General features: G+C 39.7%; 1 protein-coding gene across 1 annotated transcript in view; it reads left to right on the top strand.

Annotated features, from left to right (window-relative positions):
- Positions 1-636: 636 nt before the first annotated feature.
- The window catches only part of phactr2 (phosphatase and actin regulator 2), a gene marked incomplete at its 5' end in the record, with an annotated part of 38,492 nt that continues 14,582 nt past the window's right edge, over positions 637-24,546 (top strand). Inside the window, one exon of the mRNA XM_083897538.1 lies at positions 637-775. Within this exon, the coding sequence (XP_083753664.1) occupies positions 637-775 (139 nt within the window). The remainder of the gene's footprint in view (positions 776-24,546) is intronic.

Here is a 24,546-nt window from a genome sequence, read left to right on the forward strand (position 1 = left end):
CACAACAATCAAGGACGTAAATACACTACAAACTACAGAAATTGAACAAAATGGATATAGTAGTACGTGGGGGCCTCTGCTGGTCGCCTTCCACACTACAAGGAAGGAGAACATTTGCTTCTATTTACTTAGATTTGTTTGAGCTGCAAGGTGCTGTGCCGGACATTTTGTTTTAAAATGAACAGAACATGCCTATTATTATGATAGAATTGCACATATATTTTTCCTATTTCTCTTGGTTTTCATTGTTGATCTATTTACTTTCACTTCACTTCCACGTCTTATTTTCCAAACTGTGTTTGTTTTAGTATATAACAATAATGTATCATAATAGCCTTTACGAGACCAAAAGAATCAAAGGAACAGGTTTGACAGTTAGTCAGATAATTAGCATGTTTCATAATCCCCATCATATTTGAAAACAAGTTTTCACACAGGTAACCTACATGTCTCTCCGAGGCGATGGGCGTGAACAACTACAGGAACACACACACATACACACACTTTCTCTCTCTACAGAGGGAGAGTTTGGGTGGAGGAGAATCGGAGTTCAAGCTGCTGATGAAGATGAAATTCATGTGAAGTCTCCTGTGAATGTGAGACTCACCTCCCGGTGGGCTGACGGAGCAGGGGATCATGGGAGAGGAGGGGGACACCTACCCGCCGGAGATCAGGCACTTTCCTCAGCTGTGGCCTCTCCCCAGGCTCCGCTCTCATAGTGACACCTCCGGATTTCGCTCCAGAGTGTTGCTCAGGCTCCGGGGAGCCCGCTCAGGTAGGAAACACCTCACACAATTACCAAATAATTGCAGCTTTGCAAAGCATTGGAAGATTGGGTTTATTAATTTATTATTTATTGTGCAGTTTTATACATTTAGATTCCTGCTAAAGTCTATCCAGCACCTGTAACAACTGCAGGTGTCATTGCAGTTGCAGCCTCTGTGTTTAATCACGCAGGAAGGCTACATGTATTGTTGGTGTTGCAAGTTATACCAGTTGCTCCTGGTGAGACAGAATCTCGAAATGACTAATAAAGCAGAAGTGGCTTCCTGTTCGTCTGCATTTACCTTTCCTTCCATGTATGTTGTGTGTCTTGATACCAAAAATAATTAACCTTTATCATTTTTGTTTGTCTTTATCAGGTCATATTAAATTAAATTTAATTAAATAAAAAACAAACAAAAAAATCAATTTTATGGTACACAACATGACACATCTTAGTGCTCACTGATCATGCAGCAGGCTGTGATATCCAGTGTCAAGTACAAATACTTTGTTATTGTACTTAAGTACAACATTCATGTATCTGTACTTTACTCCACTACATTTCCTCTAACTATTGTTGTTGCCCCTTTCCACCAAATACAATCAGAAGAAGAAGAAGAGTGGGTTATGGTCTGTATTTGTCTGTATTTATATAGAGCTTTTCTAGTCTTGAGCTGCTTTGCAGTATAGTTTTCACCCATTCACAGACAGCAATTGAGCCAGAAATTTAACCCACAACCTTCCAGTTGAAAGATAACTTGCCCTACCACTGAGTGACCATGGCTCCTCACGTTTTTTAATACTTTTATATTTACTTCTAAAACTTAAGTACATGTTATATCAGAAAAACTACCTTGTATGCGTAAGTACAGTAAATCATATACTTTAAGACTTTAAACTTATTTAAGTAATATCATAAAAAGTGACTTCAACTTTACCAAAGTCATTTTCTGGTAAGATACTTGTACTTTTACTCAAGTATCCCTTTTAGGTACTTTATACAAGACTGGTAATAGCAGAGTGCTGGGCACATAAAGACACCAATCAAATCCATTATCCATTAAACATGTATTCTTCATTTGTATCATAGGCAAATCATCCTTTTTATTTTATACAAAGTTATTGTTCTGTATTTCCTTTTGCGGCCTAATGGGAGGAGATGACCTCTTTCCACAGACACAGAGAGAGACCTCAACTGCAGTGTTAATCAGCTTTTTGTGCCCAGTGCTTCACATGAATGTCAGTGTCATAGTTCTGCTGCCTGAAGCCTCTGCTGTTGAGAGCGACCTGACATTCTTATGTGTCAGTGGTTATAACCACTTCCCACCGGTTTTGTCTTCAGTGTTTTTCACCCTGCAGTTGGTGCTCCCCACGCACACTGCTGCACGCCTACATCTGCCCTGACCTAAACAACAGACATTTAACAATACACTGCTTTTTAAAAAAAAATTCCACAATGACAATGTAGTTTTCTGTTGTCTAATTGCATTAATACACAATATGAAGTAGCTTTTCTTGTCTCAAATGGGAAACAGGAAATGATCTGCTTATGTGGTTATGTCGTAATTACAGGATATGACCATGGAAGTTGTTTATGTCTCTTGCCAGTTTGGGGTTTGAGCTCTATTTTTATACTTTAACTAAATTCAGAAAAGGTCCCTTCAATATATGCTGTGACTTGTGATTTTGTATGAACAGAGCAGTTTATAAAATACACAACAGAGGGCGCTAAACTACCTTTTTACAACATTGCAACAACATTGTGTGTAGTATAATGACATTGGTGGTTTTTGTCTTTTTCTCATATCTCGCAGGGTGTCTCCTCAAAATCATCAGACTCTGGGGTGAAATGTAGATAAGAGCTAACTTAAATATCTCCATTTGTCTGTGCTGATAAGGAAATTGTACATACATACTGAAAATGATTCTTATTTGGAATCTTACAGCAATTAACTACATTAGGGAGGGATTTCCTTTTAACATTTTACAAACTAACGACTTTAAGAAATGCAAGTCAGTTTGATGTGCTACAGTAACACATCACCACTTATTTACTCCACTTGTCCACTTGATCCTTGTGAGACTCGAACTCTGTTCATATTGTACCGTTTACATACCTCATGCAGTTATTGAAAGGCAATTATTACGTGCGGTAAAGTTTAAAAGCAATTCCGGAAGTTGTATTCCTCTTCCAGGTCACGTGGTAAGGCAGGATGATAAAAGGCGGGCGTTTACTCTCAAACCTGTTGCGATCAAAGGAAAATGTGTCATCAGATTGATATTCCACTATTGACGGAAACATAGTGGAATTCACAACGTCCTAAGGAGGAGAGATTAAATGTGTTTATTTGGGCTGCAATATGAATCCACAGATTAAGCCATTATGAAAACAATTGTTAGTTGCTGAGTATTATTTTCTAGGTATTCAAAAATAGGCATTAAATATGTTGCATGTGTATTTAGGGCCTAGGTGTTTAGATTAAGGTTTACAGTGGGATGGTACATACAGTATAGCACGTGGTCTTCCAGATGGGTGCTGTATCTCACTAAGTATACACAGGCAGAGAAAACAAGAAACCAGAGGGTTGTTAAATGGAGAGAAGGGATACAGGGACAAAAGAGCGAGGGAGGGCAGGCCATAGACGTAAAACAATAAAATAAAAATAGACACTTTAGAATTTAATGTTTTATTAAAAAACAACAAATATCGAAGCTGTGGCAAAAAGACAAGATGATTAGGCAGGACGAGGAGGCAGAGGGAAAGGCTGAAGAAAGGAAGAGTGTCAGCTTGCTGATGTGCTCTGCTGCTAGTGGGTACTCTCCTTGAAATAACATTCATTACACACTCTTTTAGTCTGTAACAACTGCTTGTTAAATGTGCTGTAATGCAGAGAACAGCCCGCCCCCCTTCACTGCCCACACACAGTCTGTCCTCCGGCACCGCTGCTTTAACATCCACTGATATACCCAATATGTTATATGTTTTAAGCTTCTTTTTTTAAGGAGCTTATATATCTATGTTGTAGTTACAACTGCTCACACACTGTATTTACCTTCAACTGCTGATTCAGACTCAAATTAGTTTTTACAAATTGCAGTCATGACCCCCATGGCAGGACAACAGAGAAAGCCAGTGCATCCTGTCTCCAACATTCGTATCATCCTCTGAGGAAGATATTTGTATCACTAGTGTGGCTAAACCATCCTTATTTTAGATTCATTATGAAATTTCTGTGCCGTTCCTATTTTATATGACGAAGATTAACCATTGTGTTTAAAAAAACAAAACAAAATTTGCATTTGAATCATTGTATTTGTAAGTCTGGTCCATCAGGGATAATGGAAGACATCAAGTGATATTATTGGCTGCAGTGGCAGGTGGTCGGGTATAGCTTAGATGGATGGATGGGTCAACAAAACATTGGACTTTAACTTTACTAGGGTCTCTTACCGACCTGTGTCTGCAGTTGTTACTTAACACTGATCATTACTGTAACCATGACAATGGCTTTTCCTCAACCGTAAACAAATCGTGTTTGAACAAAACCTTAACCACAGTATCTTCTTTTCAGCTTTAAGACTTGGTTGTAATGTTAGGGTTAGACTTAGGTTTATGTTAGGGTTAGGTAGTTAGTTGTGATGGTTAATGTCAGGGTAAGGAAGGGGCTTGGGAATGCATTATGTCTATGATATGTCCTCACCAGAGGTGGAAAGTAATAAATTGCATACTTTCGCGTTAATTGAGTAGATTTTTTGTGTACTTTGTGTACATTTCGTGAACGAGGACAGGTGAATGATGAGGACAGACAGGTGAATGATGAGGACAGACAGGTGAATGATGAGGACAGGCAGGTGAATGATGAGGACAGACAGGTGAATGATGATGACAGGCAGGTGAATGATGAGGACAGACAGGTGAATGATGAGGACAGGCAGGTGAATGATGAGGACAGACAGGTGAATGATGAGGACAGGCAGGTGAATGATGAGGACAGGTGAATGATGAGGACAGGTGACTGATGAGGACCGACAGGTGAATGATGAGGACAGACAGGTGAATGATGAGGACAGGTTATTGATAAGGACAGGCAGGTGAATGATGAGGACAGACAGGTGAATGATGAGGACAGGCAGGTGAATGATGAGGACAGACAGGTGAATGATGAGGACAGGCAGGTGAATGATGAGGACAGGTGAATGATGAGGACAGGTGACTGATGAGGACCGACAGGTGAATGATGAGGACAGACAGGTGAATGATGAGGACAGGTTATTGATGAGGACAGGCAGGTGAATGATGAGGACAGACAGGTGAATGATGAGGACAGGCAGGTGAATGATGAGGACAGGTGAATGATGAGGACAGGCAGGTGAATGATGAGGACAGACAGGTGAATGATGAGGACAGGCAGGTGAATGATGAGGACAGGCAGGTGAATGATGAGGACAGACAGGTGAATGATGAGGACAGGTGAATGATGAGGACAGACAGGTCAATGATGAGGACAGACAGGTGAATGATGAGGACAGGTGAATGATGAGGACCAACAGGTGAATGATGAGGACAGAAAGGTGAATTATGAGGACAGACAGGTGAATGATGAGGACAGGTTATTGATGAGGACAGGCAGGTGAATGATGAGAACAGGTGAATGATGAGGACAGACAGGTGAATGATGAGGACAGGTGAATTATGAGGACAGGCAGGTGAATGATGAGGACAGGTGAATGATGAGGACAGTCAGGTGAATGATGAGGACAGACAGGTGAATGATGAGGACAGACAGGTGAATGATGAGGACAGACAGGTGAATGATGATGACAGGCAGGTGAATGATGAGGACAGACAGGTGAATGATGAGGACAGGCAGGTGAATGATGAGGACAGACAGGTGAATGATGAGGACAGACAGGTGAAGGATGAGAACAGGTGAATGATGAGGACAGACAGGTTTTAAGTACTCTTTCCACTTCTGGTCCTCACTAAGGTATAAAAACACATGTGTGTGGGGTGGGTGTGTGTTGTTGGAGTTGATGAGCCAGTAGTTTTGTTTTTGCTTGTTGGCAGTTGTGTCATTGGGCCGCATCAAAAGTCAAAGTCTCACATTCACCAGCTCTCTGTGGTCAGTAACTCTGTGTGGTTACTTACTAAGCCTTTAACTCTATTATTAGCATGTGTTGGAAACACCTTAATAGCAAATGCACAGGATGTGGACATTACACTGCACAGCAAGGTACTAAAAAAAGAACAGGTGTTAGAGATGTAAGTCACCAATACAATAAATAAGATAAAAAGCTATATCTTATAGCTTTATAAGATAAAGCTATAAGATATAATAGAATATATATAGAATAGTTTGACACATTGGACAGTCAGGGAAATACAAGTGAAAAGAAGTGAGGGAGAAAAGGAAACAGAAAAGAAAAGCTACAACAGAGAAAATATATAATGTATGGGTCACTTTATTTATCATTTCATGGCTATATGGACAATATTTATGTCCATATAACCATATAGACGTTTACTGACTTTGGGCGTTCGTTTGTACTCTGTGGGTCCATGAAATGTTTTCAGAATCCTCCATTAAGCAAAAAGCTTCAGAGTACAATGATCAATCCATTTAGTTGTCATTTTGTTATCTGGAATAGCTCTTTTATAATCATTTTAACAATTTATTTAAATTATTCAGAGTTTGAAAGCAAGCGTTCTGATTTTTCAGCTTCTTAAATGTGACTATTTTCTTGCTCCATGTAAGAAATAATTCAAACTAAATGATTTTGGTTAGTAGACAAAACAAGACCTCATCATTTCCAGGTTTGGTAAACACTGAGCAAACAATTGTTATCGACAGATGAATCAATTATGAAAAACAATCTACCACAGGCACATACACGTGTTGACATTGGTCAACTTTAAGGACTTAAAGCTGTAGTGTGTAATATTTGAATATAAACAAATGTCTATTACATTGCCATATGAGTTCACACAATGGTGTTTAAGCCTGAGATCAACATGACTCTCTCACTGTTTCTAGGAGGGCACAGCTTCATACAGCAGCACTGTGGCGGACAGCCTGATGTGTACTTTATGCAAAGCCTTTTGTCCCCACAACACATATTATAAACTTTGAACATGCATCATCACAATACACAAACACATTCACAAAAAAATATGTCCTCCGCCAACTGCAATCAAGTGCTCCCTGAACAGCAGCCTGACGACGCACCTGTATGTGCCGGTCAAGGCTGCTGCTGTTTACTTCACCGTGCAGCTCCAATTCAGTTTCTTGGACGCAGTGATGACAAGTAATGCTATGTAAAAAGACAGACATACAACACATAACTTACCAAAGCACAGTAGAAACAGACAACAGAAGACTGCATCGCTTCTTTCCCTTCTCTCATGCTGTATGTGTGTAATACAGTATTATGTTAACCATAACCACAACCACTACTTACCCTTACCTCTAAATTTCACATTTCTCTCTCTGTTTGTGTGTGTGATATCAATTATCACAATTAGAGTTCTGTTGCCTGTTTGTGGGTTTTCTCTGGTTTCCTCCCAAAGGCCGAACGCACACAGATTTGGGGATTAGGACACTCTAAATAGACTGTAGGTGTGAGTGTGAGAGGGTTTTGTTGTCTGTCTCTATATGTGGCCCTGTGAAGGACCCGTGACCTGTCCAGGGTGTACCTTGCCTTTTGCCCTATGTCAGCTGGGATTGGCACCAGCGACCCTCATGTAGAGGATAAAGTGGTAGAACATGAGTGAGTGAGTTCTGTTGCTCCAGCATTAAACCTTTGTCTTACACCGATGACATATTTACTGTGTGGAGTGGCTCTTCTAAGTGCCTCTTAGCCCCTCTTGTATTCCACAGCTGTATATTCGAGTCGTCTCTATTTCTACTTCTGTGCGCCTGTATCTGAGAGTTTATGTGTATTGATTTATCAAGCTTTGCGATTATCACTGATGTTATTTTTATGACGTACATTGCTTTTATCGCGCTGCAGTCACTGTGGCGCCATGGTCGTCAGGTGTGTTCCCCGTTCATCACTTTATATTCAAAGATCTCAGATTTCAAAAAGCCAACCAATGTGCGTTGTCAAGAATATGTAGTCAGTTGGGCTGCACGTTTGGTGTAGTGATTCGCGCTCTTGCCTTTGCAGCATGAAGACCCGGGTTCGAGCCCAGTTTGGCACAAGGGCCTCTCTGCATGGAATTTGCATGTCCCCCCCCCCCCCGTGTGTGTGGGTTTTCACCGGGTTCTGCAGCTTCTTCCCACAGTCCAAAAACATGCAATCTGGGGATGAGATAAACTGGCCACTCTAAATTGACCGTAGGTTTGAATGTGAGAGTGAATGGTTGATTGTCTCTATGTGGCCCTGTGATGAACTGTGTAGGGCAGGGCTATTCAACTAAAATTCCCAGAGGGCCAGCTCACACTATTTTTTGTTGCATGTACAGTAAAGGGATACAAATAGATAAAAAATGTTATAATTATTTAGCACTAGTTTTGTGCAAAAAAGGTAAGTAACAAAACCACCAACATTCAGGTACAATACAATTTGCGTATAGTGCAAAAAGGTTATAGTTACAGTACCAACAATGTCACAATTAGCTCTTACAAAATTAGATGTAACAATATAAACAACATTATGGCCACAATGGCCACAATGGCCACAATAGGCTATTTTTGCAGAAATATAAGTAACAGTACCAATAATATTCAGGTACAACTGCTACAGTTGGCTCATAGTGCAAAATTAGCTGGTACATGCAAAAGCTGCCTACAATTACAGCTGTACTAGTATTTGCCAAAAAGGGACGCAAAGTGTTGCAAATTGTCGCAAAGTGCCAGAAATAGGCGAAGCTATAGTCTTATTGGCTTTTTAATAATACATTCATTATTTATGGGTTAATGGGCTGCGGGCCAGTCCAAATTGCTTGAAGGGCCGGTTCTGGAACCCGGGCCTTAAGTTGAATAGCCTTGGTGTAGGGTGTACCCCGCCTTTTGTCCTATGTCAGCTGAGATTGGCAACCCAACCCCCCAGTGACCCTAAAGCAGTAAATAATGGATGGATGTAATCAGTTTGTGAAAAATGTCAAATATTGTCTGGTTCTGGCATCTTATGCAGCTTTCCTTATTTCTGTCCAGTTTATGTCACATACGTTGTGTTGTTTTATACCTGATGTTGATTTGTGCACTCCGTCTGTCTTGTGGCATCTCACCCCAGGACCAGCTGAGGCAGATCTTTGAGTCTGGTTATCAGACATTTATTTTTTCTCCACTGTTGCCTAGTGCTTACTTGTTGTGTGAACTGTTAGGCTTATTTTTTTCCCTAGCCTTACCAGAAAAGATACCTTGTAATATTTGATTAGACTTCAATGGTCTGATAAGCACTTTCTTTAGTTTATTATTTTTATGGTAAATGTATATTGTTTTTTGTTCTATTACAAATCAACAACAACAAAAACAAATCACCTCAGTCAGGCATTTTTGTGATATTTTACAGACTGAATATTCAACATTCATTTTAATTTCTGATTTAAAAAATAACAACCTGCAAATGGTTCCGATGACCTTGTCTGTCCCTTTGACATAATCACAATTTCCAGATGTCAACGTGCCCTCCTTCTGGCTCTTAAAAAATTATCACTATTTGTAAACATGTTATTGATATTTGGAGATAAATACGGCACAGCAAGGGAAGTAAACACACCAAACAGGAAGCAAACTTCCTGCTGATTTCCTTCTCTATAGCGTTCGTTCTTAAACAATGATTTCCTGTCTGCATCCTTTCCTCTCTCATCCGTTCCTCTCCTCTCCTCTCTTCTCATTTCCTACGTCACCATGGGACCACAACACAGCATTGGAGAGTGAAAATAAAATGAGACATGGAGCCAGAGTCTGTAGCTATAGGAAGAAACAGATTGAGAGAGAGAGAGAGGGAGAGAGAAGGAATAGAGATGGAAACAAACATTAACTTTTAATGGTCTTTATTGGTGTGAGGGGAGAGTCAGGAGGGATGGATGGAGGAGGGGCAAAGGAGTAGCAGACAGTGGAGGGAGGGAGGGCAGTGACGAAGGAGGGAAGTAGATAGTGAGGGAGGAGAGAGAGAGAGAGAGAGAGAGAATAGGAGAAGGAGGAAGACAGTTGAGAGGAGGGGGAGTCAGTGGGGGGAAGGAGGGAGGGAGGCACAGAGGTGGTGTGTCGGGAAGAGGCAAGGATCAACTCACACACTGCTGATAAAATTACCTGGGTCAAATCATGGAACATGATGGTGAGTTTCCTCCTCCTCCTCCTCTAAAACGCTTCTGTTTGCCTGTGCTTGTGTGCTCCAGTGTGACATTGACTTTCTGTGTGTCTGTGTCTGTTAGTCACACACACACACACACACACACACACACACACACACACACACACACACACACACACACACACACAGAATCTTTCCACCACTTCTTCCCCTCACATGCTGTCCTTATATGTAGCTTAAGATGTCACCTGTTAGCAGTGACTGCGTTACACATAGTAGAATGTGAAGGACACACACACACACACACACACACACACACCCACACACACCCACAGGCTATAAATCTTTTGAGTCGCCCTCAGCTACACTGATATATTGATGTGTACCAATATTTTTCCAGTGTCTGTTTACTTTTATACAGCTTTGTAAACAGCACGTAGATAAACAACTTTTACATAGAAAAGGTGTCTGCATTTGCATCACGAGTGTCTGTGCCGGTGTCGCTAGAGATTATTTGGCTGTCGTTATGAGGAGTCACTGAGCTGGAGCTGGTTTTTCTTGTCCTCTGCCCTGGTTTCATGACTTCAAAATAAATATGGCAATGAATGACAATAGGGCAATGACAACAATACGCAGTCATGCATTATGTTCAGGAACACCACTTTAAAAGCAGTGACAACTGCGGTACATTGTGTACAGAGTTAATTAGATGCTATTGTTCCAAGTAGAACACTTAATAGCATTTAGGCTGGCTGTATTTCCACTTAACCAGGTTTGTTGACAGTTTTTTTTTTTTTTTTTTTTAAGGTAAAGGAAATGATGACATTGTGTCTAACTTTTAAGTAACTATTGAGAAGATAATATTGTTTTGACAAAGCTACATCCACAATAATGGCAGTGATTTTATTGTCAATATTAGAATATTGAAAGAGCAGTCACTACAGGTGGCTTCTCTGGGTTTATTAAACAAAATGACAGTTGTCGGTGACACACTTGCAAGAGAAGGCAGGAAGTCTATATCGAGCCTGTGTTATCTAATATAGTTTAATTACTGTTTGCAGAGGTTGTCACAACACATTATGGACAGGAACCTCCTGCTGCCACTGGTTCATAAAACAAAACGGAAAAAAAGAGACAGAAAACCCACTGAAATTTAAGACAGAGAATAGTTGTATACTCATTTTGTTTTTTTTAATCCACTTCTTTGTGTATGTGTTGGTCTGTGTCGACAGAGATGTGCGTGCAGAGGCACACGACAAATGTCTGAAAAGCCTTTTGCAATGCAAAACAGTATCTGTGATTGTATGCACATGCATCTGCATATTGGGTTGTGCGCTTGTCTAGAGTGAGTGGTTGGGTCGTCGCTGCACAATGCAGTCGGCACTATGTGGAGACACGTTTGTCGTACGTGTAGCTCAAGAGTGTAAACAACCTTACATTTTTTTGATTTTCAGTTTATTGCACGTCCACCTCTGCACTCAGAGAAGTTCCCTTCTTAACGGGAAATGGTTATTCTTACATTGAGTTGTGAATGTAATGTAATACTATAATTTTCCCACTGCAGCTACATCTGTTCATCCAACTTTCTTGTTTTTATAAAGGAGAAAATCTCATTTTGGTTATGTAATGATTGAATGAATGGCAGCAATATTCATCCTATAGTTGAAGAGATAATGCATTCTTTTTTTATCTTGCTGGTAAATCTGCACCTCTGATAACATTAATATGATTGCCACTTTCTAAACAGAGTGCATCAGTGAGTGTTATTTGGACAAAGACCAAAGCAACCGTCTTCAAACAGTGCAAGTCCAGTTTAAAACAAACCTTGCTCAGATGCTGTTTGGTCTTGTCCAATATTAACACAACAGTACTAAGCAAACGTGACTGTGGAAGCTCAGAACAGTTGCTTTTGCCAAATGACATTGATGCTTTACCAAATATGTGCAAATATTGCCTTAGATAAATAGAATACGATGCTGTGGAAATAAACGCTGGCTGGTGTTCGTTTACTCTAAACTTTCACTGTCCTCTTGTGGCCTCATATCACAGCGTTTTCTTTCTGCCAATAATCTTGAGTGTGCTATTACAATTTCTTGCCACTGTGGCCTTTCTTATGTGGCGGTTGTTATTAAAGAGCTTAAGAATATCAATCTTTCCCAGAGCTTGCTCCGTCCCCGTCTTCTCCTCTGCCTGCCACTCTCAAGCTCGTTTTCTCCTAAGCTCTCAGGCTGCCTGTCTGGCAGGATGTCAGCTATTGATTTATACAGGCAACATTTTAGCAATGATGGCGGCTTATGGGTTGCACCAAACAGAATACAACAAACAGGAGATCAGGTTTCAAACGAGCTGGCTGGCAGATGGGAAGAGGAAGAGAAATGACAGTAACCGCTAAAGTACCAATACAACAAAAGACTGCACAGTTGATGTCATGAAGTAAATATGCCTTTAATGGGAAACCTCTTCTTTGTTCGAAGGAATTATTGACAACTGGGTCATGTGCAACAACTGATGAGATCAATATTAAGTTTTTACTTTAGATAATCGTCAGCTGCCAAATCTACAGGCTTAATTTATTTTAAGACTTATATTTGACAGCAAGCAGCTGAGCAATAAATATCAGTCAGGCCATACCTTTGGGATAAAATGGTGCCATAAAACTACAGAAATTGAAAAAAAAAAGAGTCAATATTAAAGGTGCCATATGTAAGAATGTGGCCAAAAACGGTTACTACATTCAAATAAAATACCGAGGTCTTTTAGGCTTCGTTTTCTGACGTAATTGGCAACCCGTGGTTGCTGGGGAGCTGAGATTCTACTGACTGCAATAATTGGTAGATTGGCAGTAGGTGGCGCCGCATGCCAAAACATGATTTCAGAACATAAACATGATTTGCAGTCTGCAAAATATTTACAAAAATAAATACAAATATTTTGGCTGTACTGTTGTTGTTGGTGAGTTCAGTTTGTGATATGAATATTATTCCTGTGTCTCTGTGACATATTTGGAGGATTTTATGGCCAGTTGCTTTAGATTTATTACATAATGCACCTTTAAATATTAACGATTACACCACCAACAGTACATGTTTAAGTCTAAAGATACCGCTCATGACCTCTGCATTTTCAAGAGTGTATCAGGTTTGGTTGATGAGTGACCATAATGTTAAGTTACCTCTATAAGAAAAGGCTAAAGGTCCAGTGTGCAATAATGACTGACGTCTAATGGTGCGACACTAAATTGTAACATAGAACTCTTCACTCCTTCCTTTCCCAAAAATGTCGATCTATTTGGGTATGTGGTAAACTTTACTTCAAAACACGAAATACACTGTAATGTACAAATAAAATGTTATGGAAAAGCAATTACTTATGTAAACATTTACTTCCTGTCATTAAACCCTCCTACATGTTACATACTGGGAAATGTGAAAGTGAAATTTTGTTTTCACGAGGAGCACATTCATTAATTGCCTTTGTTGTTATTTTATTGCTGCTCTTTTAGCTAAACCATCTCATTAGAAAAAAAATCAAAAGTTGGAAAATAACTACAATAAGATTATTGGGTTAATTGTGCTTTAATATTCATATAATTAACAGAAAATCTGCTTTTCTTTGAGCCTTTAAAACACATGGTCAGAATAGTCAATGTTATCTCTCAGTATACTGAGAATGTTTGTAATTATGATAGAGACAAAGCTTTGGACCATTTAAACTACTGAATACAATGGTGAGATAGCATTCAGAGAGACTGTAGGTACAGTCATGCTGCTTGTTAAAGTGAGCTGAGTCCATGCTGAGTCACACTTGACTGTTATGACTGTTATGTGGTCGGAATCATGATCCTGATCAAGCGATGTCCGGTCGCTCTAAAAGGTTAGCTGCCCCACAATGTGCATTAAAAGCTGCACATGTAAGTTCTCACACTTTTGTGCAAGTGCATGTGGATGGCAACTATTTTCTTTTATTAAAGGTGCCATATGTAAGAATGTGGCCCAAAACGGTTTACGACATTCAAATTCAAAATACCAAGGTCTTTTAGGTTTTGTTTTCAGACGTAACTGGCAATCCGTGGTTGCTCGGCAGCTGAGACTCTACTGACTGTAATGATTGGTAGACGGCGATAGGTGGCGCCACATGCCAAAACATGATTTGCAGTCTGTAAAATATTTTTTTTAATGCAAATATTTTGTCTGTACTGTTGTTGTTGGTGAGTTCAGTTTGTTATATGAACATTATTCCAGAGTCTCTGTGACATATTAGGAGGATTTTACAGCCAGTTGCTTTAGATTTTTTACATAATGGGCCTTTAAATGTACAAAATGCTTTACATTTGCCAAAATCACACACACTCACACACATGTTTTTTTAACGCACCCTGTCAGAAACGACATGTACGTTTAATAAATAAATAAAGGGGAGGAGAGAAAAGCTCTGAAAAGTAGCACTTAAACAATTATTACCTCCTTGTTCTGCTGAGGCTACTACTTAATATTTGATGGCTTCTTTCCTTTCGTCTTGCCCTCCTCCTCCTCCTCCTCTCCCGTCTTTTATTTTGTTTTCCGGTCAATGCAAAGGTCAAACAGCCTCAGTTGATCTCAGTTATTTAGTGTCAAGTTAAACAGGAAGTAGTTTTGGAAAAGAGTCACCTTCACACTCGAATTCCTAAAATCAATGGGATGCTTTCTCCACCTCCCAAATTTAATTTCCAATTATTTTTGTTTTGGATATACTGTATTCTTGCACACAGCACGCCATGTCTGGTCAAGGCAGCTTCTCTAAATGGATTGGATCTAATAATTAACCAATACCGTTTAATTCATGTGACTGAAAGTTAGTCTTATATGTTAAGTTGTCAATGAGTTTAGCTTGTGCTCGTGGCGTAATAGACCTTTACCAAAGCAGATTTGAAATAGGAAAACAGGTTTTACTAAACATTAATGAGGTTTTAAGAGAGTGCGGGTAAGTCACACTAAGTACTTTAACCTGTATTTATACATGTATACATGTATTTCAGTAAAGTGATACTGCATGTTCATTATAACATTGCTAAAACAACAAACCCTATGATGAACTAAGATTTGTCACATAGTGAAAACATTGAAAATCTTTTCTTTGCACCTTTGTTTGTAAAAAAAGAAAGAAAATAATGGTTTAAATTAATTTAGCAAATTAATTGAATTCAGTTTGACGTGGTACACAGATAGTTTGTCAATGTCAATGCTAACACTGTCAGTTAGCTGCACTATAAATCTCTCTGCATCTCCATCCTCCCACGTCTTCACGGCTTCCCTCCTGCACCCGTTTATTTAGTTACCTCTTAAGACTGCCTCCTATTTACCCTTAAATAAATATGTTTAAGTCTTAACAGTGTACACTACAAACAAAACCGGGTCTAGATTATTTGAACTAATGTGAGGATTTATGGAATCCATGTCCATAAAAGCTGTAAGATTCAGTGTGACTGTGTCATGAGGTACAGGATGTGGTACAGTGTCTGCACACGTCACTACAGGAGCTATCCGTCATCCTGGAATCCCCACAGCTGTTGAGCAAAGAGTTGAGTTTTGTAGTGAACACTAGATGGCAGTCTTGGCTTGGAATGTCACACTGAGTGTATATATGGGAGTTCTGTCAGGCCTGGTTCTGCATGATCTCAACTGACACTGTTGACAGAGATGACAGATAGAGTTCTGTCTCTCTTGGTCACACACACAAACACACAGGTTGGTGCAGTTGTTTTTCTGAGGACACTGGATTGAATTGCATTCATTTGAGCAGCCAAACAAAGCCTTATCCCTGACCTTAACCTCACCGCAATTCAAATCTTATCGTGTAACTTAACCGGTTGCTCAGAAATGAGGTTCTGCTTCATTAGGGAATATGTTTTGGTCTCCACGAGGACTGTTGGTCCTGACAAGGTCAGTGTTTATGCCAGGACGTGTCCTAAAGAGGTAACAAATACAAGTATACACACACACACACACACACACACACACACACACATGGTGAGTGTTTGGCTTGGTTTATCACAGTTGTCAGTGAAGTGACGTGGGGCCATGTGTGTAATATGAAGCAGATATTATTCTGTGCTGTGTTCTACTATGAAACTTTTTCTCCCCATCTCATCCCATTACACACTGGAGTCAGGCTTCATTTACATCTCTCTTTCTCTTTTTAATGAAAATAAGTTGACTATTAGCAGAGTTTGTTGTCGTGGCCCTTCAGAGCCACTGTCAAGACCCAAAACCATTGATTCATTATGAACTCTATAAGCTAGAACAATTTAGTGCCACGCTGGTTTTTGTTCAATCTTACGTTGTAGTCCATTAATACAGTAACTCTAATAATATTTCACTTTTACTTCCTTTTATCATCATCTGTGTGGTATAAAGCAACATTTATACACTGGAAAACATTTTTATTTGCCAATGTATAGATTATGAAATCTGCAGAAATAAAGCAATCATTATTTGCTTATCAACTTTAATGGACCTCCTCCGATGACAGCCATCCGCTCTTATCTATCCCTGCTTCTGAGGATCAAGAGTGAGGTCTATTAGTGGATATCTTTTCCTGACGTAAGCAGTTTTCTATCACACACACACACATAAGTCTATGGTCTGCACACACCAGCATAATTTTCCTCTTTAAAACAATAAAAAAAAATATTGAAGGAAATACACAGATCGTTCTATTCAGTAAACACGTCATAAAGAGTAATGCAGCTACTGTATGTATCAACACACTTAATCAACACCTGTCATTCATGGTTTCATGTGTTATATAAAAAAGTGACCACCTTTTCACAGTAGCGGTTTATAGTCTTGGCAGTTGGTCAGGTCTAGGTTCAGCAACACTATGCGCCCAAAGATTTGCGTCAGCTGATTATACCCCATCAATGGATGATTTTCTTCCCTGAAGGCACGGGCATATTCCAAGATGACAATGCCAGGATTCATCGGGCTCAAATTGTGAAAGAGTGGTTCAGGGAGCATGAGACATCGTTTTCGCACATCATGGATTGGCCCCCACAGAGTTCAGACCTTAACCCCATTGAGAATCTCTGGGATGTGCTGGAGAAGGCTTTGCGCAGTGGTCCGACTCTCCCATCATCAATACAAGATCTTGGTGAAAAATGAATGTGACACTGGACGGAAATAAATCTTGTGATATTGCAGAAGCTTATCGAAACAATGCCACAGCGAATGAGGCATCAACATTGCTCACATGCTCTTTCTCCTTTTACTTAAAAATTAGTACACATAGTACTAAACAGTGCTACATCATAATTTGTGTATTTAATATATTGTGTGTTATTAATCTGACTCAGCATGTTTTCTATAATGTGTACTGGAATACAGTATATTGCCTTCCTTAACTGTAGTAAAGCACACAAGTGTCATCTGAAAACCACAAGTTCATATCAAGCTTATTTATTTATCCTCTTATTTCGCTTTGAAAATAATTTACACTCAGGAAACTGCAACGTTGCAACGAACGATGCATTATCTTCATAGCCTGAGTGCTTCAGTATTCAACATATACAATTTCAAAAGCAGAGCAGCGCTCCATGCTTCAGTCTATGGTCCACAGACTCATGGAGCTTTTACTGTCGGACAATTTAATTTACAGTGACATTATTAATTGCTTTTCACAATTGAGAAACTGGTTGGCATCTCTGCTTAAAAATTATTCTAATTCAACTAATTTATTATCTAATTGAGCTCTAGGGTTTTGTCGGTTAGGGTTGGTTAGCTTTCTGTGTAAACAGGTTGACTAAACAGTTTTGAGGTTTTAAAGTGCTTTTCAAGGAGCTCAACCAAAGTAATTATTTTAATTTGTAAGAATTGTGACATCTAGTGGTGAGAAAATGAAGACTCTCCACTCATCCTTTCCTTTCCCACTTGTGTCAGGCATCTTCATTTCTTTTGTTTGTGAGTTTTGTTAACTTCTGCTTAATACATGCCTTATGACAGTTTTGTCCATTTTGGGCTACTGTAGAAACATGATGGCACAAAATGGTGCCTAAACTAAACTACATGCCTAAACTACATGTGTAAGGCTACAACCCAAACTGTTTTTTAAATTAAATATACACTGACAGCATATCCCATTTCTGACATTAAACCCTTCTAAATGTTCGACACTTGACCTAGTTTTGTGCTGTGACCACTCAGGAGGTTAAAGACAACGTTCAACTACTGTTCATTTGTATATAAAAAACAAAAATAAGGAATGTTTCTCTGTCATGGTGACTGTGTTTGTCAATCGCGTGGTGACAGCTCCTGCTGCTTACTAGCTTGTGCTAGCATGTAAACGTCTGGTTTTAAGGTGTGGGACCCCCCCTCAACCTTTGACCCCGGCAGCTACTCCTCATCCATAGTCTAATCCCGCAAAGGGGAATGAGAGGCATTCTTCAGCTGCTCACAGGAGGAGGAGGAGGAGGAGGAGGTGGTGGTGGGGGCGGGGGGCGGTGGTGGTTGTGGAGGGAGGGGAAGTAACGACGTAGTAGGGACTCACACTCAGTCAGTGAACCAAGTTTCCAGCGACATCACGTTCAGTAACTGTTTTGAAATGAACCCACTCGGCGGACAGAGTTTATTCGGCGATAGAAAGCCGTGATTGCGGGTTTGGGGGCCCGGTCCGGCCCGGTTTCTCTGGATAAAGCTGATTATGGGTCAGACTGCTGTGTCTGCTGTGTCCCAGACCGCGAGCGGTGAGTATGAAGTGTGTGTACGTGTGTGCAGTTTCCCTTCACACACACATTCCGCTATCTTTACTCCGGAAGTCTTCTCGTTGTGTGTTTTTGTTTTCGTTTAACATTCTTGTGTCGCATGGTTTTTCGAAACTTTGACACAGCTGCATAAAAAGAGAGCGCTCACTGGTTTTCTAGTGAAGGGAGGTCGATGACCTGTATGTGTTCCGAGTAATTCAAACGCTCTTGTTTGCAGCATTGTTGGCTACGAGTCTTTTCTAAAAGAGTGCGTGTGTGTGAGAGTCAAACCAGTGAATCAGCCAACTAATGCAGAACGTGTGTGTTTATAAAGCGACATAGTTTCAGTGAAGTTCACTGTCAGACGGTTGTGTACTTAGCAGCCAGTTTGACATCAGTCCAGGTTAATGGAGAAGAGCAGCTGAGTTATTAAAGATGTAATGTGTAAGCATAAGGAGGGTTTATTGGCAGAAATTGGACATATATCTCATAATTATGTTTGAATCAGTGTTTGGTGTGTTAGTTGTGATGAAGCCTTTTATAGTTATGGTCATCATCAGCCATCTTGAGTTGCCATGTTTCTACAGCAGCCCGAATGTACAAGTTGAGGCTTACTACTGAAATAAGGAAAACCGCTTCGCAAACAAAAACATGAGGCATAAACAAACTTTATAACATCCGTGCTAACTTCATCATCTGACAGTAAGTCCATTTACATGCACAGTTTAATCGAGCTAAGGCCGCAGTCCGACTAAAACAGGCAATCGGACAACTTGTCAAGTCCCGAGTATCGATTTATTGGCCTTGTACATCTGACTCCGCCTCCATAAATGGTGCTCTATCTCTCTATAACCTAGTGTATATTGAATGATTCTCATGTTGACATTTACATTGCAGAAAAACAAACAGTGAATGGCAAGGTGGATGCTGAGATGGATGCTGTGTTCTGTATGTTTCATACATACATAAATCTTGTCTCTTCATCAGTCTAAAAGTGGGTCTACTACTCCGTAGCTAACTCTCCCCGACGCCATCGGGTTGTTCGTTTCGGACAACGGTTCTGCAGTTTATATGCTGTCTCCTTCTACTTCCGGGTCAAAGACCGGGTAGGACATTTTGGTCCAACTCCAGTCCAACTCCAATGCAGGAGTAATTGGACTATGAATCACATTATCCATGTATGTTAGTTGGACTAAGAGGAGCTTGATGTTAGTCAGACCAATGTATGACATTAAGTAAACTGAATTATTGACTTAGTCTGACTAAAATCTGACTTTTAACATGCACCGAATGACCACATTCTTGTGAAGGGCACTGTAGTTCCCTGCTGGTCTTGAGCAGAGGAGTCCTTTTTTTGTCTGCAGTCTCATCATTAGATGTTACTAATTCTGCCACAGAGGAACTATTTGAAGCTCTAACTCTACAGTGAGTGGATTTATATTTAAATATGTCATGACTGAGTCAACAACAAGCCCTGTTTTTCAAGGCTCCCTAGACGTTCATCATTTATATGACTGTTAGCGTTGTTGATGTCTTGTTTTGTCCACAAACTAAAAATATTCAGTTGGTGTCATAGAGGTTGTGACGTAGAGAAGCTTTTTTTTATTTTTTCAAAAAAAGTCAAATGATTTACTTATTGTTTGACAACAGAGTTTAAAGTGATAGCTCAGGTTTTTCTGAAGTGTGGCTTTATGTGTGGTTGCTGCTGACATGTTTGGTATGTTTGTTACTTAAATATGTCTGAAAATAGGCTTTGAAGTCACAAAAGAACTAATTTGAACATAGCGATGGAGGCAGCTCTGGACTTTAGAGGAGGAGACTTTACAAAGCGATGGGAATTCAGTTTTCATTTATAAAAGTCTGTATAAGGGTGAAATAAAGTAAAGTAGAGTAAACATATTCCTAAGATGTCATACATTTTATTAGATGAGTATTTGGTTAAATAGCCAAAACCTTATTTTCCTCATTTGCTTTTTTATGACTTGAACTACTCTTTTATAACAAGAACAACCACATTAATTTAACATATTCTCAATATCTGTTATTGTGACATTATGTTTAACCCTAAAACAAAGATAGTGAAACTTTGGTATCAGCTCTTTGTGGAAGGATCAGCAGCAAAGAAAAGCATCACACCCTCACATTTGAGAAGCTGGATGTAGCAGAATTGCTGATTAAGCATATATTTCACCATGAGAACTGGTGCTAAAGCTAATATCTGTCAAATCTAAGATTTGTCAAATTAATAATGAACGAAGGGCTGCAGCTCATAGCAGTTTAGATCCTCCCTTAAAGGGGATATTATGCTAAATCAACTTTTTAATCATTTAAATCCTTATATTAGGGACTGTGAAGGTCCTATCAGTCGACAAAGTGTGAAAAAAGATGACTCACTCATGTCTTTGTGGTACTCCTCAGTCTAAGTACAGGATATGAAACACACAATGTTGACTTCTGCGCTCATTGGGACGTCACAATGTGCTAAATTCCTGGAAGTGTTGCCTTGCGGAGCTCCGCTTTGTCCGTAAAACATGCGAGAGTGCTGGCGAGGGCAAAAAACTGGAAGTCCGCAAAAAATTATCTTCTTGGCTCCACAGTGCAGCACAGAGTCCTACACAAACTTCCAGCCTCAGAGGATTTATCTGTCCAGTGGATACATGTTATATATGACGGCAATGTGCCTGCTCGAGCCTGCAAATGGTCACTTTTCCAAATGCTAACTGCTGTTAGCTCCCAGTGGTAGCTCTGTGGATGATGTCATTTCCTGTCCCTTAAGTTTTGTTACTTTTTTTTTTAAGGTGGACCTAAAGAGATACTACTAAACCAGGGCAGGGTGATAACCCTAACCCCGCTGTCGTGCTTCATCCTTATGGTATTGTTACCAAAGCATGTCACAGACATGCTCATTAGGACACAAGGAAATTAGGTTAACTTGGAGAAATAAGGTATAATATGTCCCCTTTAAAATAAAACATATTTGGATAAACAATATCATTTTCTCACTCACTGATGGAGAGTGTAACATTTTTAAAATAAATACACTGTAGCTAAGTGCAGAGTGTACATAGATTTTCGTTTGTGGTTTGGGAGCTTAGCAGTTTTTTAATAATTACATTGACCCTAGCGATTACCATGGAAAAAAAATCAGCAAGTATGATTTAGTGGAGTTACATAAACAACACTAAATATAATTTCAAGCTTAAGGGGATCAGTGTCTTCTGTGTCATAACTACATGCTAAGCTTTTTTTCTTTTGGTCTGTCCGTCTGTAAGCCATGATTGTAAACATTTCACATCCTTATGGGAAAATTGTAATGCAGTTAGGAAGAGAAAAGGAAGAACACTTGATGAAAACACAACATAAACCGTTTTTATTATTCTGTCAGCAATTGAGGCCCAACACAGACTGTTTAGTTGCATACTTAAGTCAACATAATAATGATGTGCATTCGGCATTGTGTGACACAATGCGATGTGTTTTAAATGCTGGATATACAGGACTAAGAGCAGCAGGGGGGAATTGATTCAATGATAACATAAAACTGATATCCTGTTGAGTTATTGCTCTATGTTAAATACTGTAAAGCTGCAGTTTCCTGTTTGTTTCCCTTGTTCCTCCATTACTCTTGACTTAATCCAAACTGCTAGGTCGTGTGAGTATCATGAGTTAAACTCTACTGAGCTTCCCTGTCCTACATTGGACAGAGATTTGGAAGAAATGACCCAAGTGTTAAAAACTGAAGCTACACCGTGGTGCCCACCCACTTCTGCTCTCGTCCAACACCTCTTGTTTCCTTCTTTCTCTCACTATTTCTTCTCTCCCTTCTTCCATATTTCATTTGTTACCCCCCCCCCCCCTCAGTTTCTACTTCTCCCCTTTTTTATTTTCTCCATTCTTTTTGCCTCTTCTCTTTTTCGCCCTCCCTCTCTCCCCTTCAGTCCCTCTTCCTCTGTGCCTTATGTCTGGTTCTTCCTTCTCCGGTGACTTGCAGTGAAGGAAGGAAGCCTCTCCCTTTCCCCCTCTCTCTGAACACATGTTCCTGCCATAGTGTCTGAAAAAAAGGCTTTGTCGCAATACATCCCCACTCAATCGCAATGATGTTGTTCCACACAATGTGTAACATACAGCGCATTGAAGACATATGAGACGAGGCTGAACAGCAGTTAACATACAGTATAACTAAAACATTACTGGCCCTTGTGTCGTCGTTGCACAATGTTCTCCGTTTATTGAACAAGTCAGATTTCTAATGTGTCCTAAGTTGTGTTTCTGATTATCCCATCCACTTCCACAGCTGCTATCCAAATCTTGATTCACCCCTCCTACATGACCTCATGAGTCATCTGTTGGGGGGGAAAAGAGCTTTGGTATGAAATCCAGTGTGGAATCATGACGCTGAGTCGGCAGTTGTTATGTGTAATTAAATCGCGAGTTAAGCTCAGGTGAATTTAGAAATACAGTGTGTTACTTTCTTAGATTGATTTGCTTTGTGATCAGTGCAGCCGTACTGTGAAACCACCAACATTTTCAGTTCCTGTGTTTTATTTTTGACTTGGCACATGAATGTGTGTATGTTGTTGTGCATGCAATGTAAAGTACCATGTCCAGCCAATGTCCTGGCTGTGTAAATAAGAAAATTGGCTTAGTTATTCTATAGCTCTCTGCTTGCTCCATTACTTAAATCTCTCCCTTTGTTGCTAATGGTTTTACCATAGGAGAAAAATCTGGTGCAACATTACAAATGATAAGTGGTTGTAATTTACTGTAGTGGCAGGAGGAGGTACTGTATATCTAGAGGTTGTTTTGAAACATTAACAATATGACTTTAGACTTGTTTTGTAGGTGAGATTCTTCTTCTTCCCCCAGGGTGTTTGGCTTGTGTTGACACAGCTAATTTAGTCTGTTTTAACAGGTCTGTAATTTATTTATTTTATGCTATGAAAATGTATTTAGATGCACATTAAGATGTGCAAATCTTGCAGCACCTTTGATCCATGCTGAAGGCACTCAACCATGGGAACCATCAGACTGCAGAGCAGGATGACTGAACCTCCTCTTTTAAAAACAAAAATAACCTCTGTTGTAATGAAAACTGCAGAAAGGAAACTGGCATCAGTAAACAGCGTTGTAAAGCTGCCTTGGGTGTATTTTACTGACTCACAAACAGAGAATTTAGAGTGAAGTTGTTGTTGGGTGATTTTAGACTCAACACACTAATTGTGAATGTATCGTGAACTACGTGTGTGTGACATAAGCCCACTAAAATGTCTATTTATCATACTGTTGTATGACACATGAGTCTCACATATTCTCAAACCTTCCCATACTGACAAGTAACTTTGACCTATTTATTCTTGGTACTTTAAGAGCTTTCTTTTAAGATGATCTAAAGTTCACAGTGGCCTTTTGTTTTCATCCTCTCAGCTCCTCTCCTTTCTTTTCTCTTCTCTATATGAAATCATTTAGACCATTGTCCTCAGTTTGTCCCCGCTAGAGGTTTAATAATCGAGCTAACGTTGATGATAATTGCTGTGACTGATTTTCCCATCATTAGCTGCTGAAAGGCATCTATTGTTGTGATTTGATATCAATACTGGAACAGGAAGTGTGTATGTGCACGTGTGTGGACTAAAACTACGGGAGAGAATATACTGTGCTCTGCGCTACACTTTTCCGTGTTTCACTATAGTTTTTCTTTTTCCTCTTCATTTATTCACAGTAACATCTGGGGATGTTATTATTTTGTCGATACTGATATCTGAACACAGCGGTATGTGGTGGATAACTGTGAGAGAAGAGGAGAGTTCTTC

This window comes from Microchirus variegatus (assembly GCF_963457635.1).
Source record: "Microchirus variegatus genome assembly, chromosome: 11".
Classification (NCBI taxonomy): domain Eukaryota; kingdom Metazoa; phylum Chordata; class Actinopteri; order Pleuronectiformes; family Soleidae; genus Microchirus; species Microchirus variegatus.